The sequence below is a fragment of the Charadrius vociferus genome, unplaced genomic scaffold, assembly GCF_000708025.1.
Source record: "Charadrius vociferus isolate BGI_N301 unplaced genomic scaffold, ASM70802v2 scaffold1077, whole genome shotgun sequence".
In the NCBI taxonomy this organism is placed as follows: domain Eukaryota; kingdom Metazoa; phylum Chordata; class Aves; order Charadriiformes; family Charadriidae; genus Charadrius; species Charadrius vociferus.
The window spans coordinates 1,151,671-1,175,393 of record NW_009649168.1 but is presented as its reverse complement, the minus strand read 5'-3'; the positions used below and the strand labels follow the sequence as shown (position 1 = coordinate 1,175,393).

The 23,723-nt window shown below is 46.3% G+C and overlaps 1 protein-coding gene across 1 annotated transcript in view; it reads left to right on the top strand.

Annotated features, from left to right (window-relative positions):
* SYT6 (synaptotagmin VI) overlaps positions 1–21,925 on the top strand; it is a 37,458-nt gene extending 15,533 nt beyond the window's left edge. Inside the window, exons 2-7 of the mRNA XM_009888453.1 lie at positions 4,937–5,273; positions 7,099–7,657; positions 13,370–13,490; positions 15,035–15,206; positions 15,864–16,014; positions 21,751–21,925. Coding sequence (XP_009886755.1) covers positions 4,937–5,273; positions 7,099–7,657; positions 13,370–13,490; positions 15,035–15,206; positions 15,864–16,014; positions 21,751–21,822 — 1,412 coding nt within the window. The 3' untranslated portion in view covers positions 21,823–21,925. The remainder of the gene's footprint in view (positions 1–4,936; positions 5,274–7,098; positions 7,658–13,369; positions 13,491–15,034; positions 15,207–15,863; positions 16,015–21,750) is intronic.
* The last annotated feature ends 1,798 nt before the right edge of the window (positions 21,926–23,723 follow it).

Genomic DNA, 23,723 nt, shown 5'->3' with positions numbered 1-23,723 from the left:
ACAAGTCAGTCTAAGCTGTTTGTGCTGTCTCTGAAGGCTTTGATTCATTATTTTCCCTTATTCCAGGCTGCAGGGGTGGGAGATCAGCGTCTCCCTTGACTTGGTTTTGACGTTTAATGGTACCTCCTACTGCATAAGTGGTGATACATGATCATTTATCATTAGCCTCTCAGGTACGGCTTGCTTTCTCCTGTTCACTAAGGAAAGCAGCGCAAAGACCGTGATCCATGTGGGCGTCCCCGTGGAGGTGCTCATGTCTGTCCTGGCAGCAAATGGCTTTCTGGTTTAGAAATCTGTGTTTCTCTGATGGGGAATCCATGGCACAACTCACCTAAAGCTCATTCCTGACTGAGAGGAGCCTTTCCCTGGTCCTCCTGGTGTGGAAATGCTCTTGGTGAAGGTCTCTGCTCTGCAGCAAAGGACCAGGACTGCTGGTGATGGCTGTCAACGGTCACTTCTGGGACACTGCTGTGAGATGTAATAGTGGGTGATCTGTGGGGACTGGGACAAAGTCTCAGTTCTCTGAGGAGTTTGGGTGCATACAGAAATGTAGGGGGTCACAAATTCACAATTTCTCTTTTGCTTTACATACCACACTAAACCTTGACCTCAAAAAGGTCTCCAGAGGTGAGGCAGACCATCCCTGAAGGAGCCGTCTCTGTTCCACTGGGTAAATAACAGCTCAGTGCCTTATCCTGAGCATATCAGCTCATGCAGGTAAATGCTCGTGTCCCTGTCCACGTCTTTCCTGCTGCTGCTTCTCCCCTCCCTCCTCGTTAGTCACGGGAGAGCTTCGTCATTGCTGCCCAAAGCAGTTTCCAGCTGAGGGTTCCTCTGGGAAGGGGCTCTAACTCCCAGGGGTGAGACTGGAAATAGACATGTTAATTTGTATTTGACACCTCCTCCTTTTAAGCTTTATCTTTTCAATTACGAGTGTAATAAAATCCATTTTCCAACATGGCAATTTCTCCCGTGTCTCTCAAGGGTGCTGGGCTAGGATGAGGTTCCAGCACCAAGTGAGATAAGAAGAGGGTGAGGAATGGCTGAAGCCATTCTGCACTTGTACAGCCCTACTTACCCGATAACAAAGTGACACATAACTCACTGCTATGTTTTTGGAGGAGAATAGAATAGAAGCGTAGAATGCATGTTGCATTTTTCCTCAGATGGGACATTTCTCAGAGGGATGATGTGCCTCCGTCCCTTGCCAAGGATGGTGGTGCGGTGAGCAGCGGGGGGGCTCCAGCGAGGGGCTGCGGCGTGTGAAACGTTGGGTAAAGCAGAGGCTGAACTATTCCTGTGCCGCACTGTGTCAGACGGATCCCTTCCTTACTGCCCGGCACAGACTCCTCCCTCTTCCACCTCCGCTCAGGCAGCCTTGGCTCCGAACGGTGCACAAGGTGGGATAATATAAACAAACGAGATAATTTTTCCTCTGGGCTGAAGTGTCCTTTTAGTCTCTTCTGTCTTTGGAGAAGTTTTTGGGGGAACGGGCCTTACCTCCGTGCCAGCAGTACCCAAGTAACCTCTGGCTCTGGGGCGTTTTCTGTGAGATAACTCCTTATCTTGCTTTCACACTTTCTTGTAAGTTAAAGGACATTTAAAGTGTAACATTTTGAATACTAGGCATTTTTTAAAAAGTAACTGGTATTTTCAAATTCATAAAAGAAAGCTCATTAAATCAATTAAGGTCAACTCTGTCCAACTGATATTTAAGTTTAATAAGTAACGAAAAAGTCTTGGGGAATTCAATGTCATCTTCAGACAAACCAATATTCTTCCCAGGCAGATGCTTAAAAAATGTCTGTAAAATCCTGATCCCTTCTACTCGTGTTTTATGTGAGCTGTCAGAGGAAAGAGTAGGAGGTCATGCATAAAAGTATCTGTGAATGCTGTCAAGCACATTATGAATGCCAGCTCAGCAAGAAGTGACATGAACTAAGATCTTTCTCAAGCTGGCAACAGGTTTTCAGAAGGGATAACTGATTATTTCTGATGTTTGCTGTTAATGAGTCTGGTGTGCTAGCAGAGTCATGGATGCTATATAACTTCTTGGAGTATCTTAACAGAAAGTTTTCTGTCACGTAACAACACCCAGCAGTGAAAGATTCTGCACTGCAACTATTTCCTTCCTAACAACATAGACATATTTGCCGAAAGTCCAGGTTCTTAAGTTTTCTTATGAAACTCTTTGACACCGAGTTCCCTGGGCACAATTCCAAGACCTATCTCAAAGTATAGGAAAGTGGTACCTCTGTGCCCTCTGCTTAGGGAGAATACATTTAGCCAAATCTCTAAGGAAGCTCCACTGCTGACTTTTACAATCCTATTTATTATTGAATAAGACAGGACCTATTTATTCGCCCCAGTAGTGATCTGTATTTCCACTTTGGAGATACAGCAGAAAATAAATGGTGCAGTCTGACCTGTACAGAAGGCTGGCGAGGGAGAGGAAAAGCTGCAAAAACTTCTGGATGGCATTTGTTCTTTCCGTCTGCACTGCTGGCAGTTTCCAGCCCTTCCTTTCAAGTGAAAGAACCTGTGGGCAGTCAGGAAGCTTTGCCTCAAGCTCTTGGTGAATTTGCTAAGCTAGGTAATTTTGTGGAAAAACAGTGCGTTTCCTCTGGGATATCAGGAACAACAGATGGTTTCCCAGGTGTTCAGTAGAACTGCCTTGTTCCCGTGTAGATGTCGCATTTTGTGTCTGATGCTTCCTTGAGATTTCACGTACAAGAAACTAGTGCAAAAATCCTAAATCTATACTAGCTGTTGTATTGCCAGATAGCACGTTAGCAAAATTTGATGATATAAATGCGTTCATGAATACTTTGCTGTTACAGTTCATCAATGGTGGTTGGGGTTTTTTTAGCTGTTTTTTTTTAAAAAAAAATTAAAGTTCAGCTATTTCGTCAAGGTAAAAATTTAGTCTTTCCTTGTATTTCACAGATTTTCTCAGCCTTATACATTAAATGTCTTATTACAGCTGTACAAAACTAAGCTATATGACAAAGGAAACAGAAGATCTTCTTATGACTTCTATTTAAGGTAAAGCATATGTGAGGGATGGCATTTATAGTAGCTATGATGAAGCTCAGATGTGAGTTTCCCAGTTTATCTTCTAAGAGCTAAACTGCCCGGTAAGGACGGATTTTGTGGGAGGCTGTTTTAAATGCAGTTTTTGAGTGAGTCTAGCGTTTCTTAGAGCTCCTGGAGGTGAGAAGTACATTTAGCCATGATCTAAAGAGGTGCTGTCAGCTCACATGCACAAAACTGAAATACTCATCCCGCAGCCGCGAACCTCCCCGTTAACCAGCTCTGGCGAAGCGTGGCTCTGCCGCGGGGGCTGTGCAGACCCCACGGAGGAGGAGCGGACCCGTGTCCCTTCCCGGGGTGCTGCGCGTCCCCCTGCACCATCCCACGCCTCCCGCCGGCACGGCTGCGCTGCGGGCGCAGGGGCTCAGCTCCGGTTTGGGAACCAGCCCCGTGCCCGGGAGAGAGCAGCCGCGTCCTGCCGATCCCGTCCACCCGCCACGTGCTCGCTTTCTGGCAGCTACACCGGGTCCTGCCTCCCTGCTCTGGTGTACAGGACACTGTTATACTCACCGAGAGCCATTTCAGCTGTGACTACGTAGAAAATTCAGGCATACGCACACCTCAGGTAGAGGATCGCGTCGCTGCTGTCTGTTGCACGTGTCAACGCAAAACATTTCTGCTCCGAGGGTACACCTCAAGAGAGGCCAGTCACAGCAGTGGTTATTCTGTTCAAACTTCTGGAGCATTTCCTATTTTTTTGCCTGTCTTTCTGTCCTGACATGCAGTTAGGTTATTTAAAGAGGATAGCTTTACCAGTCCCTACAGCTAACACAGTGGCCGTTCCAGGAATTGTCCTTGAACACAAAGCAACGTGTGACAGAACCGTCCGCAGTCCTGGCACAGCAGACTTAACCCCAGTGCAAAACCTGTCGTCATCTTCAGGGACTGGTTGGAATTTTGGTTTGGGTGGGAACCTGGGCATTAATACACTGTAAGGAAGGAACTAAAAATAGCCACTGTTTTCTCTTTTTGAAGTGCTGTGAATCATGTCACAGCCCAGATCATATGTATATCTTCCTATATCTATGTATATCTTCCGTATATCTTCCTATATCTATGTATATCTTCCTTTTTTCCTGATTATTCAGCCATAGGTATGGAAGCTTTTTCCTCTCCAGAAAAAGTCTGAAATGCTGAAATGCATAGTGTATGAGGTAAAAGTGACTCAGAGAGTCAAAGAACGTACACAGCTTCTGTGCTATTCACAATAAGGCAGAACGTGTAGTACTTTCCGTACAGCCTCCGTCTCTGTTATATCTCACTGCATCAGCAGGTTGTGATTTTTTTTTTTATTTATTTATTTACTTTTTAGTCTCTATGGGCACATCTGGACAAGATGTGAGCACTGATAGTACAACAGCAATCTGCTGCCAGGATCATGGTAGATAGATTTTTTAAATATAGTGTCTGAACACCTGTGGTAGAAAGCAAAAAGGCAGTTTCTGCTGGTACAGCACTGGAGCTTGTTTCTACCATTCTATTCTGCAATTCTGCTCGGTTTCAGGCTCAGCAGTTTGCCAATGCTACAAAACAAACCAAGTATGATATTTTATAGCCAATCTAAGCATCATGGTGTAGAACTTCATGGCTCTGGCCATCTGGAGACAGCCATTTCTCCCCAGACGTGTCTGGGGCAGGAAGCCGTCCCAAATCTGCCGAGGGATGCTCACTTGGGTTTGACTCTCGCTTGCAGAACTTGCTAAGAGCTCTCCATTAGTCGTGATTTAAGTCAGTTTGGACCATTTCTTCCCTTTACTTATGGCTTTCTCACCATTTTTCTTTTCTTTTCTCCTTTCCCTTTCCTCCCCTCTCCCTGTCACTGTTGCCTTCTCTCCCCCTGTAGAGCTCTCCGTCAGCCTCCTTGCAGTGATAGTTATTGTGTGTGGCCTGGCCCTGGTGGCAGTTTTTCTGTTTCTCTTTTGGAAGCTGTGCTGGGTTCCCTGGAGGAACAAGGCCATTTCTTCTCACCTGGCCATCTTGCAGAGCGAGGCAGACTGCAGTAAGGAGAACATGGCAGACAAGCTCAAGGACACGGGTGCCATAAGTTTCCTGGAGGCAGCGGTGAAGATCAGCCACACCTCGCCAGACATCCCCGCAGAGGTCCAGATGTCCATGAAAGACCACATCATGCGGCGCACGCGGATCCAGAGGCAAACAACGGAGCCCGCGTCGTCCACCAGGTGAGCGGGATGGGGAGGGATGCTGCGCCTCGGGGCAGCCGGGAGGAGCCTCTGATGGAGCCTGAGGTTCAGGTGTGTTCAGGGGGGCAAAAGAAAGCACTCCCACCTGCATGCTCAATTACTTTCCAAACGTTGGTCATTAAACAATTAATGTGTTAAGACTGGCTTACCGTGGACCCTTTAAAAAAAATTAGGGATTCAAGCCCTGTTACTGTGACTTGACCTCATTGTGTCAAGCCGTCAGTATGCTTTGGCCACTTTAATTTTGTTCCAACATGAGAGGCAGGCTGAAGTATCAATGATGGTATGCTGTCAGACAGAATTAGACCTTTTTGCTCTCTCTTGTTGTTGTGGCTCATAGCAGAAACAATTAGATAAGCAGAACTGACACATTGCTCACTGCACAAGCTTAGAACCAGCTGCGCTCAGTGCTCGTGCTCAGCGCGCGTCTCTGTCTCAGCCGGGGACAGAGATGTCAGCATCACACTCAGTAAATCGGGATAAGGCTGTATGAACCTTGGGACACCTTCTCGGCAGGAATACTGAGAAATACGGTACCCCTTCCTTGACGCAGAAGGCCATGAAACTAGGACAGGAGCGGTGATCGCGGGGTCCTGGCTGTGCCCCAGCACTTCTGCTCGCCCGGTTGGCCGTGCGCACGGTGCGTGCCAGAGTGCAACTGCGAAAACAGACATTGCTCAGAAATTGGCTGCAGTACTGCACAATTGTTAAGGCACCGATCACAGCCTTCTGTTTGCAGAAGATGGCATTAAAACCAACGCGGTGCCACCTGCAGTTGTGCCATACACTCGTTTATTTAACTGCACCGCTTTTTGGACAGCTGATGGCCTCTCTGTTCTGCACACGCTCATTCTGGTTTGGTTTTTTACATTATTACACCTTATCAGCGGATGAGAAAACAAAAGCTCAGCCTGTCTGAATTAGGACAAACAAAGTGGGACGTGGTTGTATGTGGGAAGGTTTCAAACCCCCTTTCTCCAGCGAAGGAGCCCAGTGTGAACCAGGGGCAGGCAGCCAGACCCGGGGACGCTGGGGAACAGCCTCGGCAGTGCGGGATCTCTGACAACAGCCCAGCCCGGCCCAGGCCAAAATGCCTTTGAGGAACCTGCCAAGGAGCACCACGTATCACCAAAAACTAATGCTCTGGCTGTACAAGTTCCTACTACGGTTAAATAATGCCATATACTGCTCTTGTAAACACCAGATAGTCTGAAATAACGCTGTGAGTCCACAGAAAGCTTTTACGGTTTGCTTCAATAAAGCTTTGCTTACATAGAGCTTCCCTTGTGCTGAAGGGGAGCTCAAGGCAAGAGGCAGCTTCCAGATGACGCTGTGCATTCCTCCCTGTCAGGAATTGTCTGTCGGTGTCTGATGAGAGTCTGTTGGAGAAGTTTGGAAGCAACAATACCCAGAACCAAACCTGACTTCGGAGCCGGTCGTGGTTCTCTCGCTTTAGAAATTTTTTTGCCTGAGGGAAACAGTGCCTGTATCTTGGAATTGTACTGTGGCTTGGTTAAGGAGTTGTTGGGTCTCACATGTTTAGCTGTGTAACAAGTGAAAAAATGCAGCTTGCTGCAAATACTCTGAAAGTTAGGAAATTTGCTGGATCAGTTCCTTTGACCAGTGGAGGTGTTCCTTTCAGTGTTCACTTCCACAACGTACCTTGTTTCTGTGCAGAGGTCAGGAGCACCTATTGTGCTTGTTCTTGTGCCCTCCCTGCTTTCCTAGTGTTAGTAGTCCAGGGGAGAAAAAGGAGAGAAATGCCCTTGGAAAACCATACAGCTGTCGTGTCCTCCTCCTGCAGGCACATCTCCTTCAAAAGGCACCTTCCTCGGCAAATGCACGTATCCAGCATGGACTACGGCATGGACCCACCAGCTGTGGCTGAGCAGCCGACCAGCATCGGTCGCATTAAGCCTGAACTCTATAAGCAAAAGTCTGTTGACTCTGAGGACCCCAAAAAAGAGGCAGCAAAGACCTGTGGGAAAATTAACTTCACTCTCAAGTACGACTACGAGAATGAGACGCTGACTGTCCGAATTCTCAGGGCTTTTGACTTGCCAGCCAAAGACTTCTGCGGCAGCTCAGATCCCTATGTGAAGATCTACCTCCTGCCAGACAGAAAGCGCAAGTTCCAGACACGAGTCCACAGGAAGACTCTGAATCCCACCTTCGATGAGTCCTTCCACTTCCCGGTGCCTCATGAGGAGCTGGCAAGCAGGAAGCTCCACCTGAGCGTCTTTGACTTTGACAGGTTCTCCAGACACGACATGATAGGCGAAGTTATCTTGGAGAACCTGTTTGAGGCCTCAGACCTTTCCCGGGAGACTTCCATCTGGAAGGACATTCAGTATGCGACAACGGTGAGTATCTGCTTTGTAGGTTCATCCCTGCCCTGGCAGCGTTTGCAGCGAGGCGCCGCGGTGCGGTGTGTGGTACCTGTGCATGGGGAAGACAGGTACAGAGTGTGTGGTGAGCGGCTCCAGGGTAGGATGGGTTGGGATTCTCTTTTCGGCTGGACTGCCTAAAGGGGTAAGTCCTGCAGAACTGCTGGCTGGTGGGTTTATTGCCTCCCTGTGGGTGGTACCGTTAGCCCTGGGGACCTACAGCCATTGCATGCAGGGGTGGTGAAGGCTGCTGTACTCGGAAGCCTGTCAGCTTTACCAGAATCCCAGTTTACTGGAGTTTCATCCTCTTACTTAGTGATGTGCTGTTATCTCCCCCACAGAGAGTTGCACTCATACCAGGTTTGCTAAAAATCAAGTGAGGGAACTGAGACGTTCCCTGTCTGTTCTCCCGTTGACATGTGAAGGGTCTCAGGTTCTGGTTGTCTGCCATGGGCACACGATAACAGTAAGAAATAGCTCTGGAGGGCCACTACCAACCCATCAGCGGTACTGGGCTTTACTGTACTGAGAGCGTTGTCTGATGCGTTGCTGGCAGCTCTTCCAGAGCTTGATGTGGGTTTTTAAGTAGTTCTGTTGAATACCCTCTGAAAGTGAAGCCAAGCATCAGAGAAGGAAAAGTCCCAGCTACTCTCGGTGTTGCAGGGAGCTGGCAGGAGGAACCACCTTCTCACATTGATCGCACAGTGCAGAAGCAATGACATTAACCTCTACATAATAGCTGTCTGCTCCTCCACTGTCCTCCCAGGAGGACCTGGCTTGTTCTGAGGGCAAACAAATGATTGAACTGCTTTGCAGTTGGACACCAAGTCAGTCGTCATCTTTGTCATTTCATGTTGTTATTTCTGAAAGCGGAATGCGAGATGTCCTCACCCCTGTGGCTGAAAGCATGGGCCATGTCAGATCTTTCCTAGTGATTGGCATAACTCCATGACTTGCAAAAATCTGTCCTGCAACTTCCTTCGTAGCCCATCTCACACCTTTGCTCTCTCGCTTTCTGTATTGGGGAATGAACCGTCAAATATAAATATTTATTGCATTGTGGTCAGCAGTATCAAAAGACATTGGCTTTGTAGCTCTGCAGCTTTTTCCTCAGTATCGTGTTCGGCACCAGCTGTACCCCTTGGTCACTGCTCTTAGTGCTTGTTCTTTCACTGTAGCACGTTCATAAGTTTCTAAAAGGGCTGTGAGGTCCGACACACCGGCACGGCACTGCCTCCTCTGCTGTTGCGCTGCAGCTGGCACTCGGTGCGGGAGCGCAGCGCCCAGGCACCGCCGGGAACACACTGTGCGTGCGGTGTGTTGGCCCTGTTGGCAGCTCTCGGGCTGGCAGCTGCCCCGGTGGGGCACAGAGAGCGGCCGTCATGCTGCTGGGGCAGTACAGCTTTTGCCATGCCTGTCTAAGGACGCTGAGGTATACGCGATGCCTGCCGGGTACCCCGGGGCATTGCTGGGAGCGTGCGGTGCGCTGCAGCCGTGTTGCCTTTTGAGCATCTTGCCTGCGCGCGAGGTGGGAGACACACACAGGATCAGCCTCAAGGAAAGGCAGTGGTATTAGTTAGCGGGGTGCTTACAGCTCTTGGCTTTCAATCCACAAATAGCCATGCACGTTACGGTTAATGGGTGGTAATGAAAGGAAAAATGCTGGCAAAGAGGCAAGCAGGCATCAGGCACATCTGTTTGCCTGGCAAAGGGTTGCTAGGAGAGCAACAAGGTGCACCACACGTGCGGATGCCTCTTGGAGGCATCTACCTGTTTGCGTCTGCTCTGCCTCTGAGACTCGGCGTGCTGTCAGCTCTGCCGGGCTGGCTGAGATGCGTTGAATCCTGGGGTGAAGTCACTTGTGTGGTGGCGGGGAGTTTCCCTTCCCCTGCTATATGATCAGCATACACAGATTGTGGTAAGCCTGAAGAGTTTGGAGGGAAAAGACCTGTGGGCAGGAGTGAAACTGGGAAGAGGTAACGCTTGGTCTCACTAGAGGAAAAGCAAATAAAACACAAAGCTGCAGGAGAAGATTATGGGGTTTTTAACCTGTGCATGTTCTGTGTTTTGCTGGGATGGTTCTGCAAGAAAAGGTGGATGTTTTCCTAGCTAAGTAAACTAGTTTAATGGGACACCACCCCCCCAAAAAAACCCAACAGGTGAAGAGACACCAACAGAAGGGTTGTTGAGGTAAAAGCCTTCAAAGAAGGTGTGAGTGGAGCAGAGCCAACATCATGCCCAAAGACACATCGTGTAGCAGCCTTGCAGAGCTCCCACAGAAACATCGAGTGCGCATTTGGCTCCATCCCCTCACTCTCTCTGTGCCATTCTTTGGGAATGGGCCAATATTGGTACATCTCAGCCAGTTGTAACACACCCAAGGACATTTCTGCTTAATCAAAAATGAGAAGGGTAAATACAGTTTTCGTAATACCCAAGGAAAGCTCTGGGTGACTAATAATACATTAGATCAATCATATGGGTAAGAAGATAGGAACGCACTTAAGCAATGATATAAGCTATTCAAATAGCTAGCACTCAACTATTTAATTAATGATTGTACAGCTTGTGAATCAGTGAAACATTTTTGGTTTCAAGTCTGCAAAGGTTATTGATTCAGAGCTTCCATTATTTCCTAAGAGGTACTGATATGAATTTTGGAAATGTCCCAATTTCTATAATCTGCAAGAAAATAATGTACCCACAGGACATGTTTTACTCTCCTGTATTTATGGTTGCAAAGAAAAATCTCTTGACCTAATACAATGAGATCAAAGAACAATTTATATTAGTTTTATACTCTGAACGGGTTCTCTCAGTGCAAGGGGAGGAATAGAAGATGAGATGATGCCCACAGAGTGCTCTCACCATCTCATATAGGGCCTCTCTATACTGACATCTGTGTCCCAGGTTTCCTGCCCTCGTCCCTCCCAAACTCCCAAACCAACACAGACCAAAGAGCTTTTTGCAAGAACAGACCCAGCCCAGTGTGTCGTCTGGATGCCAATGGTTGTTGCACCGTGACACAGCAGCCAGCACGCAGTGGGAGTCAGGTGCTCGTTTCTTTGGGAATAGACCAACCATTTCTAATCATAATTTCAGAACATTTATTTTAAAGTCTTTCCTATTGTCAGTAAAGTCTATAGCTAAGACTGGTAGATGCCGTGTCTGATTGGAGCTGGAGACACTTACACGGAAAGGTACAATCCCAGCCCTCAAGCTGAGTTCTGCTGCAGTGGCAGTGTTTGCCGCAGGTTCCAGACACTCGTTAGGAGGTGCCTCCTCAGTGCAGAGTTATGTGTTCAGGCTCTTTGTTATGTGAAGCAATTCATCTCAAAAGAGGAAAAATACCTCTAAAGGTAACAAGAAGTGCCATGTTTTAAAAAGCAAATTGTAATTTTGGGCACACGAGTTCTGAGCGGTCATTTAAAGACACTGGAAATGAATGAGGTTCTGTAAAATACTGCGCTCTCTGACCTCTGAAAATTGGCTGCATTGGAGTCAGGCAGCAAGAACCGCAGCTCAGCTCTCGGGGTGGAGGCAGCGCCAGAGGTAAAACTGCCAAACGTTTTGGCGCGCTCGGTGTTGTTCGTGGCTGCTCTGCCTCCGCGACAGCAGCCCGGCTCGGGGGCACCCGCTGTGTTCAAGGTGCCGTAGCTGAAATGTGGTCAAGAGTCAGAAGCTGCAGGGGCTCTAAAAGCTCTTTTGTGTGTGATGAAAATGATCCTGGTACCTTAATGAAGTACCGTTAGTAATATTTTGTGAGGCCAGAAATTTAGCTCCCAGTAGGCACATCAAGAGGTACTAAAGGTAGAGGAATAATAACTCAGAAAGTGTTTCCACATATTTCATTACTGGTCACTGACAACGAGTCTGTGACTCGAGACCGTTCTGTCGCACTGGAAGGGAAGCGGTTTAGGATGCCTTTGGTTCATTAAGGCAAGCAAGAGTGGGAACTCTGAGTGGGTGAGAGTATTAAACTCATATTTACCAGCAAATAGCACCTTCTGAGACAACATTTATTGAGATACTTACAAGTCTAGCCATACATTGTTCTGTCCACAAAACATTTGACTGTCACTGTTTCTTTTGTACACTCTATGCTTGAGAAGATTTTCAATTTATTTGCTAGTCAAGTGAAGTCTTGTCAAGAATCAAGACTTTTATATAACATTCATTAGTATTCTGCACGTCTAAGTGGAATAAATATCTAATCTTTGCCTTACCAGAGAACGAGAAGGAAATCATTTGGCAAAAATCTCATCCATCAACAAGATCTATTCTCCTAACACTTAGCAAAGCTTTAAGTGCCTAATGCATTTACTTGTCTTTCTAGTTCCATCACTCTACTACTAACAGCTACAATTTCTTTTCAGCAGATCATTATATCACATTGAAATGAATCAAACGCTGTTTCCAAAAATAAATGGGTTGTTTGCTCTACAGATGTGGGATCTGTATGTACAAAATAAGATTATTTTTTTTTTAAATTGATTTTTGGAAGGTGTTTGGAAATACTACTGCTGACTTAAGATGATAATGCTTTCTGGTTTAAATAATACTTTTGGTTTGTCTAGGTTTTTTTCTGAATTCCCATGAGCAAGGCAATGATGGAATGGGCTTCTAGGAGGTGTAGCATATAAGGCTGCATTTACAAGAGGTGCAAAGAGCGATGTGTAAAAGTTGTTTTATGGGGCACTAAAAGAGTAAATTGTATTGGCCTCTGCATAATCCAGAAGCTACCAAATGTTTCTGAGTGCCATCTGCCGGTTAATTCACTGTTTATACACGTATGTATACGTGCCCCATACTGCGTTTGCTTGCTCTTTGAAGGCATCTCAAAGGGGTTGGTGGTCAAAAAGGTAGTAAGCATGTCACAACCTAAAAGCACAATTGCTACTAAATGGGGCCCTTCAGGGTTCTCTTCTGTTTGAAAACTATGACCCTCCCCGGTCTGTAACTACCTACTAATTCGTGCTCAACTTCAGAGAAAATCACCGTGTTCCTCAGATACGTCTGCATTAGGTCCCGAAATGTTAGGCACCAACAAAGTCTGTAAACCTCTATTACTGAACTGATGGCATCGGGTGTACCGGAAAATCACTTGTCGAATTTGTTGCAGTGTATGACCAGTCGTGGCACCGCTGCATGTTAAGGTCTCACCTTTCTGTGATCTCACTCTGTGTTTGTATTACATTCCTCCGTTTGAGGAAATAGATGTTAGTGTCACACACTTGACACTGGAAGATATATACTGGACATTCAAGCAAAACTCGATACTAATATAATTTCCTTAATGGCCTTCATTTGGTGCTAGATATCACTTCACTTCTGCATAAGCAGTGGAGCAGAAAAAGAGGAGCGCATTAGCTGTGCTGTTGCAATAGAAAGCAGATACTCCACTGAGGCAGTGGAAGATTATCCTTAACTATGATTTGAAGCTGTAACATTTGGACAGACTTTTTTTTCCTGTTCCCTTTACTCCTTTTTAGCCAGATAATGTTGGGACACACTGGAAACATCATCATATACTAAAGTATCATTTACCTGAAAATGACAGAATAGAGAAAAGCTTGTTTCAGTGTGAGCGCTGCATGAATCCTGCACAAAGCATTGTGGTGGAGGGTGGAGACAGCCTAGCTGGTTCTTGCACGTTTCCAATGTAATGTGTTCTCTGTTTTATTAAAGGAAAGCGTGGACCTGGGAGAGATCATGTTTTCCCTTTGTTATTTGCCAACTGCAGGTCGCCTCACCTTAACAGTCATCAAATGCAGGAATCTCAAAGCTATGGATATCACTGGTTACTCAGGTAGGTGCTCAATGGCTGAGAAGGAGCCCGTGGCACCCACACTTCTTCCTCCTCCCTCAAGCAGCCTCAATGGATAGGGGCATATGGATGCCATCACAGAAACACCTGACAAAGCTTTGTCCATGTTTTAAGTGTGAACAGAATTTTAGAAGTAGAATTATCTTTTAAACCTATTTTCCAAGGGTATGAATCCAGGGAAGGTGATGATACGTGAATATACTATTCAAGGAGACTGCCAGCAGTTTCCCATCCCCACTGAAGGGTTTGCAGGGTCAAAGCTCCGATCCATCTCTTGGGTTGGACACTTCAGATCTGTTCCAGATACTGACCATAGCAGTTTTATGTGAGCAGGGATTTTTCCATCAGATAACCCGCTACAGACAGAATCAATCATTTCACCCCAAGATTAGGAAAGGATCATGGGCCACCTGGGTAAATCCCCGGTGAATGCTCATTCCTCCGTAGAGTGGCCAGCACTCAAACATTAGGATCAAAGTCACCTGAAGACTGGGTGCATTCCCAGTTCCAAAGAGTGGGCTTGCAAATTCATTGTGCATAAATTCTGGATTTCACCATAAAAAGCAGTTTCTTTTTCAGAGTTCAGCATCAGAGTATTTGAATTTCATTGATGACTTGATAAAAGGCGTTAACAAAACAGTAAAAGATCTTTGCAGAAAACATTTCTACTCAGTTGGAGATCGATGCCATGTGAAGTATCTGAAAATCGAGACTTCAGATGAAGCCAGCTCAGCATTTCTGTAATAATACATTGTACGTTTGCTGTTACTTGGAAATGCATTGAAATTGCCTGGGCAGCCGTTACAGCAAACAGGAGCTGTTTGTAACTTGCGGGCATTCTGCCATGATCAGCCAGTGCAAAGCGCATGAGGCAGAGCTGCCATAGTACCTTTTCTTTCTGCTGCTCTCTGACATGGGGAAAACAGGTTTTAAAATTCCCCTACTCACTGTAACTCTGCTACATAATGTTAGCATTTGGGTAGTTTTGGTGGCAGTGCAGGAAAAGATCCCTGTACCATAACCTCCTCTGCCTGTTTGGACTGTCAAAATGCTGCATTACATTTTGAAAAATTTTTGAAAGTTTTGAAAAAGTTACAGTTTTGCTTCAGAGAAAGCACTGGGTTTGCTGTCTGTGGCCATGTAATCAGCGCAAGCAAGAATGCCTGAGTGCCCAGTGCTCATTATCCTCTTCAGATGAATATTGGCTCTTGGCTTGAGATGGGGCCTTCTTACACTTGCAAACCCTTATCACAGACAAACTGACGTAAACAGCTGATTTTTCCTTCCAAAAAGGCTGCAGTGCTGGTTCTCCGGTGCCTGAACCTCATGTCAGGACTCAAAACAGTACGAGAAATGGTGGATTCAGCTGGTACACAGACACCCCTTTTTCTAAAAGTACATTTGAGGAGTGCCCTTTGCTCATGGTAACTCACAGTCCATCCTTTGATAATGCTGTTTCTATCTTGTGATGGTAACAAAATAAACCTGCAAAAACAGAAGGCCTTTTCCTATCTCTTCCTCTCCAGATCCATATGTCAAAGTATCTTTGCTCTGTGATGGGCGAAGACTGAAAAAGAAGAAAACCACCATAAAGAAAAACACACTTAATCCCACTTACAATGAAGCAATAATCTTTGACATTCCCCCAGAGAACATGGATCAAGTCAGTCTGCTTATCTCCGTCATGGATTATGATCGGTAGGTGGGAGGCTCTGCAGAGCTGGAGGGGAAAACATCCCGTTGGGTGCAGGTTTTCCGGCTCAATAGCCATTTTCCTTAGTATCAGGACCTTAACCACACAGCTCTGTGGCATCAATCTGTCTCTAGTGATTTATTGTTAAAGTGTCATTGATGTTTATGGTTATGGAAAATTACCTGCTAGAATAGTAAGTACGGTGAAGCTGGTCCTTTGCTTTATGGCATTTTCTTGGGCGAGTACTGTGTTCCCCTTCACTATTTGCTTGTCCTGCAAACATCATCCCGTTTTAGAAAGCAAATGGTCTCACGCTGAGCAGCAATTGGTGTATGAATTATCCATTACTGAACTTGTACTTATTCTTGCTGTACATCACTACATCACACTTCCTTCCAGATTCTGTGTCTGGACTGATCTACAGTTCAAATAATTTTAAAGTTGTTATAATTATTTCTGGCGATGGCAGTGCCGTGCTCTGGTGGGGGCTGTGTGCGCTGACAGTAGCAGAGAAGATCTGACTGTGGTCGTGCAGACACGACAGCCCACGTTCACTAGCACCGTGCCTCGTGGCGCTCCGGTAACATGGGGCCAGAAGTCTCGGTTAGACAGTGTACGGGCAGTCTGAGAGATGATCGTGTTACTTGTCTGTTGTTCTTCAGAGTGGGTCACAATGAGATTATTGGGGTTTGCCGTGTGGGAGTCAATGCTGAAGGACTGGGCAGAGACCACTGGAATGAGATGCTGGCATACCCACGCAAGCCCATCGCGCACTGGCATCCATTAGTGGAGGTAAAGAAGTCTTTCAAAGAGGTGTGTGGAGTTATTCTTTCCTTTTAATGCATGCACTGTGCATGAGTGAGCTGGTTCAAGGCTTTCAGAGAGCTTCTGCTCTCACTTGGGATTTTCTGACAAGAGCTGAGGGAATTTTCTCACCAGAAATGAACTCTAGAAGACAAGCATCTCTGTATTGTCTGGAAATAGCTCCTTGAGCTTGCAAGCAAGAATGAAGGGGACTGTGTTTACAGATGTGACTGTTACTGTATTGGTGTGGGGATTTTTTGTGTTTGTTTTTTGTTTTTTTTTTTAAATTAGAGATTGAGAGCAGTAAGGAAAGAGAATGCTGTTCTGATTGCAGAACAAATTGTCCAGGGATATCGCCTATTTCAAGTTTCAGTTTTTTCATCCTAAAAGATTTTTCTGTTGACTCATCTCTAAGTCTTTGAGGGAGAATAAATAGAACAAACGTAATTGCTCTAAGCATCTCCAGAGAAAGAGATTCACTTGATGCAGCCCCAGATGTTAAAATAGGGCTTAAATGCCTGGGTACCATATTGACCATCTCTAGCATTTTCTTCCTCCTTGCACTCCATTTTCTCACGCTCCTATAGAGCTTTTTGGGTTTTGCCTGATTTAGGTCATAAATTCTGGAGGAGAGAGATGTGGAAAATGGTACGCAGGCTATTGACTCTTCAGGTATGAAAAGAAAGCCAGCATCTGTGGCCAGTGGTAGTATAATAAAGTACAATAAAACCTCCCACTCTATCTGGGGCTAAGACAGCATTTTCCCTCAAAGCCACAGACTAAGCACGTAACAAAAAGCATCTTATTTTCCACTTGAAGTTCAGATACTGAGCTCTAATGGAAGGCAGATACTAGGCTTGGTGATCCTGCACAGCAGCCTGAATTAGTATACATCAAACCCTATGGTCTTTCCTCTAACAAGAATGCAGTTTGTGCTCACTGCTGTCTGTCCCAGCTCACGTTCATCAGGCTGGTCTCTGAAATTCAGAGGTGGCCATCGCAGAGGCAGGTCTGCTTCTTCTGTGGGTTTCTTTCCTTCTCCAAGCATTTGTGAGCAGCAGCCGTGCGAGGTGAGGCCAGCCGCCCGAGCACAGCTCTGCCGCAGTTTTCATTACTGCTGTGTCCCTTGGTGGGCATTTCTCGACCGCAGATGAAATGTGGCCATAGGGCCCTGTCCAGAGCCGGGGTTTATCAGGGAATATCCTCGCTGCCTGGTCCCAGGTCAATTACACCCAGTGGGAAAACCTGGCAATATTTTACTTGAAGACACAGTAGAGATTCACGTATCATATAGCAGAAATCTGAAAATTCACTCTCACTTGTATGAGGCATTTCTTGATCTCATATTGCACCACTGTAACTCGGGAATAACCACCCAGGTCAGCTGTGCAGGACTGGGGTAAATCAAAACAGAGTAAAACCAATGTGCAATTTGTGTATAATGGTAATATTGCCTTTGGGTGGTGAACAGTACCAGGCTTTGGCTTTCATTTGCCTTTCCGTGCTAAAGCTCTGGCACCGTACACAGGAGCCATGGCTGTTTGGGCAGGCGGCATATGCCATCTCACACTGCCTCTGAGAGCTGGGAGCAGCCACCGCTGAGTCTCCGCACAAATGCTTAGCGATCAGTCCTTTGATGGGTTGGCGCGATGTCTGTATCCTCCATAGCACCTCACAGCACGATGCTGGCTGCCACGTCTGACCCAGGGGCAGGAGTTTCTTCTCCAGTTTGTAATTTATATGACTCTACTATGCTATTTTTCAGATGTAGGTGGGAGGTTGAAAGAAAGACTCTTGTAAAGTTTTTGATAATCAATTAAAAAAAGACATCATTATTGTGACGAAATTCAGGGAAACAAAGGAGGGCATGTAAGATGACTCACCTTCTAAAATATACTTTGAAAACCACTGCTGAGCCCCCAAGACTTTGGAAAAAAAAATCCCGAGTGAATCATTTCACCCCCCAGTGCATGGGTCAGGAGCTCTGCTTAAAAGAAAAGAACAAAAAGCCTCTGATCATCTGTTCTTGTATTTCTGCCACTAGCTGGTGCACAGAGCCAGCAAGCAAATGGTCCCTGTATTTATTTGCCCTTTTAAGTTTTAGCATTGCTGTCTGCAAATCCCTTGTGCAGCTTGGGGAAAAAAAAAACCAAACAGAAAAGGCACAGGATCCCGGAGAGAAATTAATGCAAAATAGTGTTTCTTGGTTGCAGGTAATCGCATCATCTTTTCCATATGTGCTTGTGCATTTTTTAAAAGCAATCTGGGCTTTGTATCCTGTGTCATCAGCTCCGGGTCCCTGTGCAGATGGAGGCCATCCAGGCCAGGGGTGCGCTGGGCAGGGGCCGAAGGTGGTGGTCAGCTCCGTAGCTGTGGGCACCATGGGCTGCCAGCTCCCCCGTCCATCTGCCCTTGGACACAGACGCTGGGGGAGAAGCTGCTGACCCTCCATCCCTTTTTCACCCTTGTGCCTTTGTGGGGGTGAGCTGAGGCTGTGCTGGTATCTTGAGCGGTCATCTTCACCTTCATGTTCACCTTCACCTTCTTCATCTTCATCTTCTTCATCTTCAAGAGCATTTGCTGCCAGGCACCAGCAAATGCAGCGTTTGCTTTCTAGTTGATCCTCATGATCGTCTCTGTTTGCTCTAGCGATTAGTAATGGCCCCTGCTATACATCAGTGTCCTTCCTGATTGAGTGCTTGATCTTAAGCTGAAAGCAAGAAAGTGAGGACTGAATTGTCTTTTTGAATGTATAAATTGAGCAACGGATGGCTGGAGCTGTTAGCCCGGGCGTGCAGAGCTGCTCAGCGCCTGCGGCTGTCTCCCCCGCACGGCTCCGCAGTTGGATGTCCTGACCCGTTCCCCTCGCCACACGGCTCAGGGCTGCGGATGGGTGAAAAAAAGGGTGGGCAATCTGGAATTCCTTTACTGGCCCACAGATGTACTGCCTTGCCTGCTACGCCTTGAAAAGACTCTGGCCGAAACCAGGGGCTTCCACCGTATTTTGACCACAGCTCAGAATCACAGGTTCTGCTGACGTTACCAGGAAAACTGTCACCAGCAGCGTGTTACACCAGGAGGACGGGCCGGCCCCGGCCCCGGCTCCCTGCCACAGCGGTGCGGGACAGACAGATGGACGCTGGTGCCCTTGGGGCTGTGCTCCTGGGGATGGGCCACTGGCCTCCTCCTGCCTCGAGGGCTCCGTTCCTTGACTGCCCAACATGAGGAGCCTTGACAGCACAGGGCCCGTTCCACCACCCACACTGCTGTGCTAACACGGCCCAAACCCCCATTTCAGGGTCGGCAGCGTGACTCGGGCCCTTCCTCCATGAGCCAGCGATGCTCTTTCTCCTCTTTCATTGCCAGAGTCTTTAGGGAAACTGGCTTCTCTTCCATTTCGTGTCTTTGGTTGCTCCATATTTATCAACAGTGAGTAACAAACTGTAATGATGGCACTTCTTTAATGACCATCATCATTAAAAAGAGAACATGTGCAAATGAATCATTAATTACAGGCTTCTAAGTACTATCCTCTTCACACAGCCGCTTAGAAGGAGAGTTTGTGAGCAGAAGACAAGAATGCCACTTGCTATTGCATTTTGAAGTTATTCTGACAATGAACTCTTGTCCTGAGCACGAACCTGTCCTGTCCCCCTTTTTCAGCCCCTGCTGCTGCGGCCTCGGCCTCCCACCCATGGCCGTTTCCTCAACATATCCATCAGCCAGGCTAAGTGATGTGTCTATAAGAAGAAATATAGAATTACAGCACATCTTTCCAGAATTTGAAGGGGACTTCTGAAAATTGGAAATGTCTCTGTTATCTGTGAAAGACAAACTCAGTCTGATACTGTAGAGTAGCGTCATCAGTGCAGTGCGAAATGGGTCCTTGATGTTGCCAAGTCCCCCTGACTTTCAGCTTGGGAGCATTTGTTTAAAACATTTCTTCAAATAAAATGGATAACTTTGCTGAGAGCTAAGTCATGCCCATAACGACGAAAACCATTTATCTTTAAAGATATGCAAAACCAGCCTCTTCCAGACTTTTGGGCATGCTTGACTCTCATTGAACTGTTCCTAGTTTCTGACTGTTAATTACACAATGGATGGTTCAGCTTTTCCAGTTAAATGAAGGAAAAATATCTCCAGGTTCCTCACAGCACACTGGTCACTTGAACCTACTCTCGAAAGAGTTTTCATCACATTCTTGGGGTAGCAAACATTGTCACTGGAACTGCAGGCAGAACAGTGCAAGGAGCGTGGTGAGGACTCTGCCAAGAGCCCCTTTCTATTGTAATTCCTGCTTATCTGGTGTTTCACTGGTAATTCTCATGGGGAGGTTGTATTACCAATTTCTCAGGGATTTTAGCAAATACGTTTGACATGAGAAACATAGAAGAAACTGTTTTCTTACCTTAAGCTAGCCTGTTTGGAAGGACAAGCTTTCCAGCTGCTTCATTCATTGATTTCTTCTCATCCCTGATGAAATATAGTCCGTATAACGCAAACCCGCACGGTGAGTTACGTTATACTGACTGGTGTCTTTGGGGAAGGAAATTGGCTGAATTTTGACCCTGTCTCTGCCCCTACTTTGTAACCATCAAAACACACACTTGCGATGCGAATGAGAAAACTGAGCCTCTGCCAGCTGGCGGAAGGTGCCATGGACGTGCTCTGTGTGCCGCACAGGCAGACCTGACCCGGAAGGGGCTGGTGCTGGTGAGCAGCCACCCCATGGACCACAGACCTGCTGGCGTGCCACCGACCGTCACCGAGGGGTCCCTGCGGGGCTGCGTCCCGGAGCAGGAGGCACAGCAGCCCTGGCCCCAGGTGCTGTGTTGCTGCTGACAGCGGCAGCGCCTGCAGGCGCTTCTCTGGCTGGCTCAGCCTTCCCATGAGCACCGGGCAGCCATCCCGGCCTCCCAGGTTCAGCTGTGTTTCACTTACAGTGCCTTTGCCAAGGCAAGGGTGAAGTTCGATTTGCCAAAAGTTTTCACCCACCGAAGTGGAATGCATACATGCTAGAGCATTAATGTTAGCCAGCAAAGAGTTTCTGCTTATGTAGGAGAGGAGGGAATTGATCCGGGGAAGGACGAAGCAGTGGAAGTACTATGCCTCCTGTTGTCTCTGGGAAACGTCTATCATTTGTCATTTGAATTTAATAAAACAAGATGGTGAGATGGGCAAGTACTCAAAAGCTTGAGGAGTAATGGTTTTGAATTACAATAATGGCCCCCAAGGCAGATGACTAATAATTTATGATCCCATAAGTATGGCAAAAAAATGTTTGCCATATCCACTGACTCTCTGATCTGATTTTCACTTTGAGAAATGTCTGTGGCATTGTGGACATTGCTTCTGTGGAGTAAAATTATCAGACTGGAAAGACTCAAGTAATTTTTCAATTAGGCAGTATTTCTAAAAGAGAAAGGCAAGAGCACTAAACCAGGAAACAACAGAAAGCTAAACTGAGAGTAAACTTTCTCTTCATAGCACATACAGATTCTGTTTATTTTTCCTTTTTTCTGAGCAGCCCTCACAATTGGGAACTGATTTACAAAGCAATAAAGTAAATTGTTCAGTAATTCTTCCTGAGCGGTTAAACGCAGGCGTTCGATAACTTGAAACGTGCTGCAGAGCAGATGAGAATACTGCAGAGCAGGAGACAGGCAACGCGGTAAAGGACATGACGAATTTCAACTAACCTCTCTGGTTTGCTTAGACTTGCTTTCTTTTTTCTCCCACCAGTGGCAAGGCCGGGCAGCGAGCTTTGACAGCCAGGGTTCCTGTCCCTCACCTAAACCACCACCCACCCCGTGATACGGAGAGCGGCGAGTGAAATGGGACTAAACCAAGTTATTTTTGCACTTGGCCTACAGTCTCAGTAAGTTGTTGCTGAGTGGCAGCGGCAGCAGCGAGACTTGCCAGTCTAGTTGTTCCCACGTAAGTAAAGGCAGAAACCCGTTTTGTGGTCAAATATGTCTTTGTCTAATATGTCTCCCAAGGTGATGGTTTTTTTTGTGGCTTTTACTGTATGGAACTGTTTCCAGAGGAAGAATGCGGACTGAGACATCAGCTGGAAGTTTGGTCTGTAAAATAACATGTAAAATAGTTTTTAGTGTGTATGAAGACTGGAAAAGCGCAAAGATGCTCTGAGTGTCTACAGGCAGCACAGGTGGCCAGGAGAGGGGAGATCCGGACCGGCCCTGCTGCGCTGCCTGTGCCCGCTTGGAAGAGCAGCAGCGAAAGACACGAGAGACTTCTGATGTGCGAGCAGCTCTTTGCTCTTGTGGTCAGCCCAAACCCAGCAGCGCGGTCACAGGTTTCCCGTTCATGTAGAGGTGTTCATGAGCTGTTAGAAGTTTGTGCAGTGTGTATCCCAAATTCCTTTTGTCATATATAAAAAATGCCGTTGATTCCTCAGGGGGGAAAAACTGTTTTTTCCCTGTATTTGAAGTCTCCCTAGAGCTACTTGCATGAAGAGTTTCTTAAGACCCCCCATTCCCCCCATACATCACCACGCTATCTGGAGTGGAGTGGAGATAACAGTGTTGCCGCAAGTGGGGTTCAGACCTAAAGGGGGAAAGATGTTACAGAAATAGGTGACATCCTTGCATGAACACTAGAACTTTTTTTCTTATATCACCCTAGTAATAAAGGGTGAAAAAAAAGGGTAAAGGGAAATAGAGAAACACAACCAATACAAAAAAAGCTTCCAAACTTTTTTCTTGAACTATCAGCACTTCCTTAATGAAAAATGTTTCTAAGGCCCAAACCCTGGACGAAGATCAACTTTTGAAAAAAATGGAACTTTGCTGGTTCCTTGGCTGCAGAGGTCAAAAGTGAAGTTATAACATCCAAAGTACAAGCTTTGCAAATGCAGCTAAATCAGCTGATCTTTATCAGACAGCTGTGGATTTTGGACACTTTCTCATTGTGGATTTTTCTCTGAGTTAGAAAGTATACTAGTGCTGTTTGTTCCACTGTAATTAAATTAAATAAATGCAAATATTTTGGTTTCGAGTTAAAACAAAATTTGCTAGCAAGGCAGACATTACTCCTCGCATCAGGTTAGCAGAATTGTGTTCATCGGCCACTATCTTCAGATCAGCTTCAGTTTCCATTTTCCTAAATGTCACAGCATCAGCCTTCACTGAACATCATGACTAGCAGAGAAGGGTATTTGTTTGGATTGCTTTTCTGGGTAAGATGAATCCTTTGTTCACTGAAGGACAAATACATAATTTCTCATCACACCTTGTGTCTTAATTCTCTTTATGTGCCACATGCTATAGAAGCAGAAACTCAATAAAATTATTTTATTTGTAAGTCTTGCCTTGTCTGGTGAAATATTTCCTCTCGTGAAAGCAGTAATTGTGTGTTATGTGATTTTAGACGGTTACAGTAATCACAGCAGATGCTGTAAAATGTGGTAATAACAGACCCTTGGTATGAGGCACTGCAAGGGCAGACTGCGTGATTTGAAGCAGACGCTCGTTAGGCCATAAACTCTGCGGTTCTTGGTTGTCCTGGGACAGTCAACGCACATCCCTTGGGGAATTGCTGAGCACCAGTCACAGAGGAAAAAAGAAAATATATTTCAAGCACTTACAGTTCATTGAAACAAAAAGGTGGTAGAACTGCATTAGCTTTCTGGCATGCATAAAGAGTGCTGTAGACTTCTACCAAGGGACATGGCCGAGGAGGCCCCTTTTTGAGAC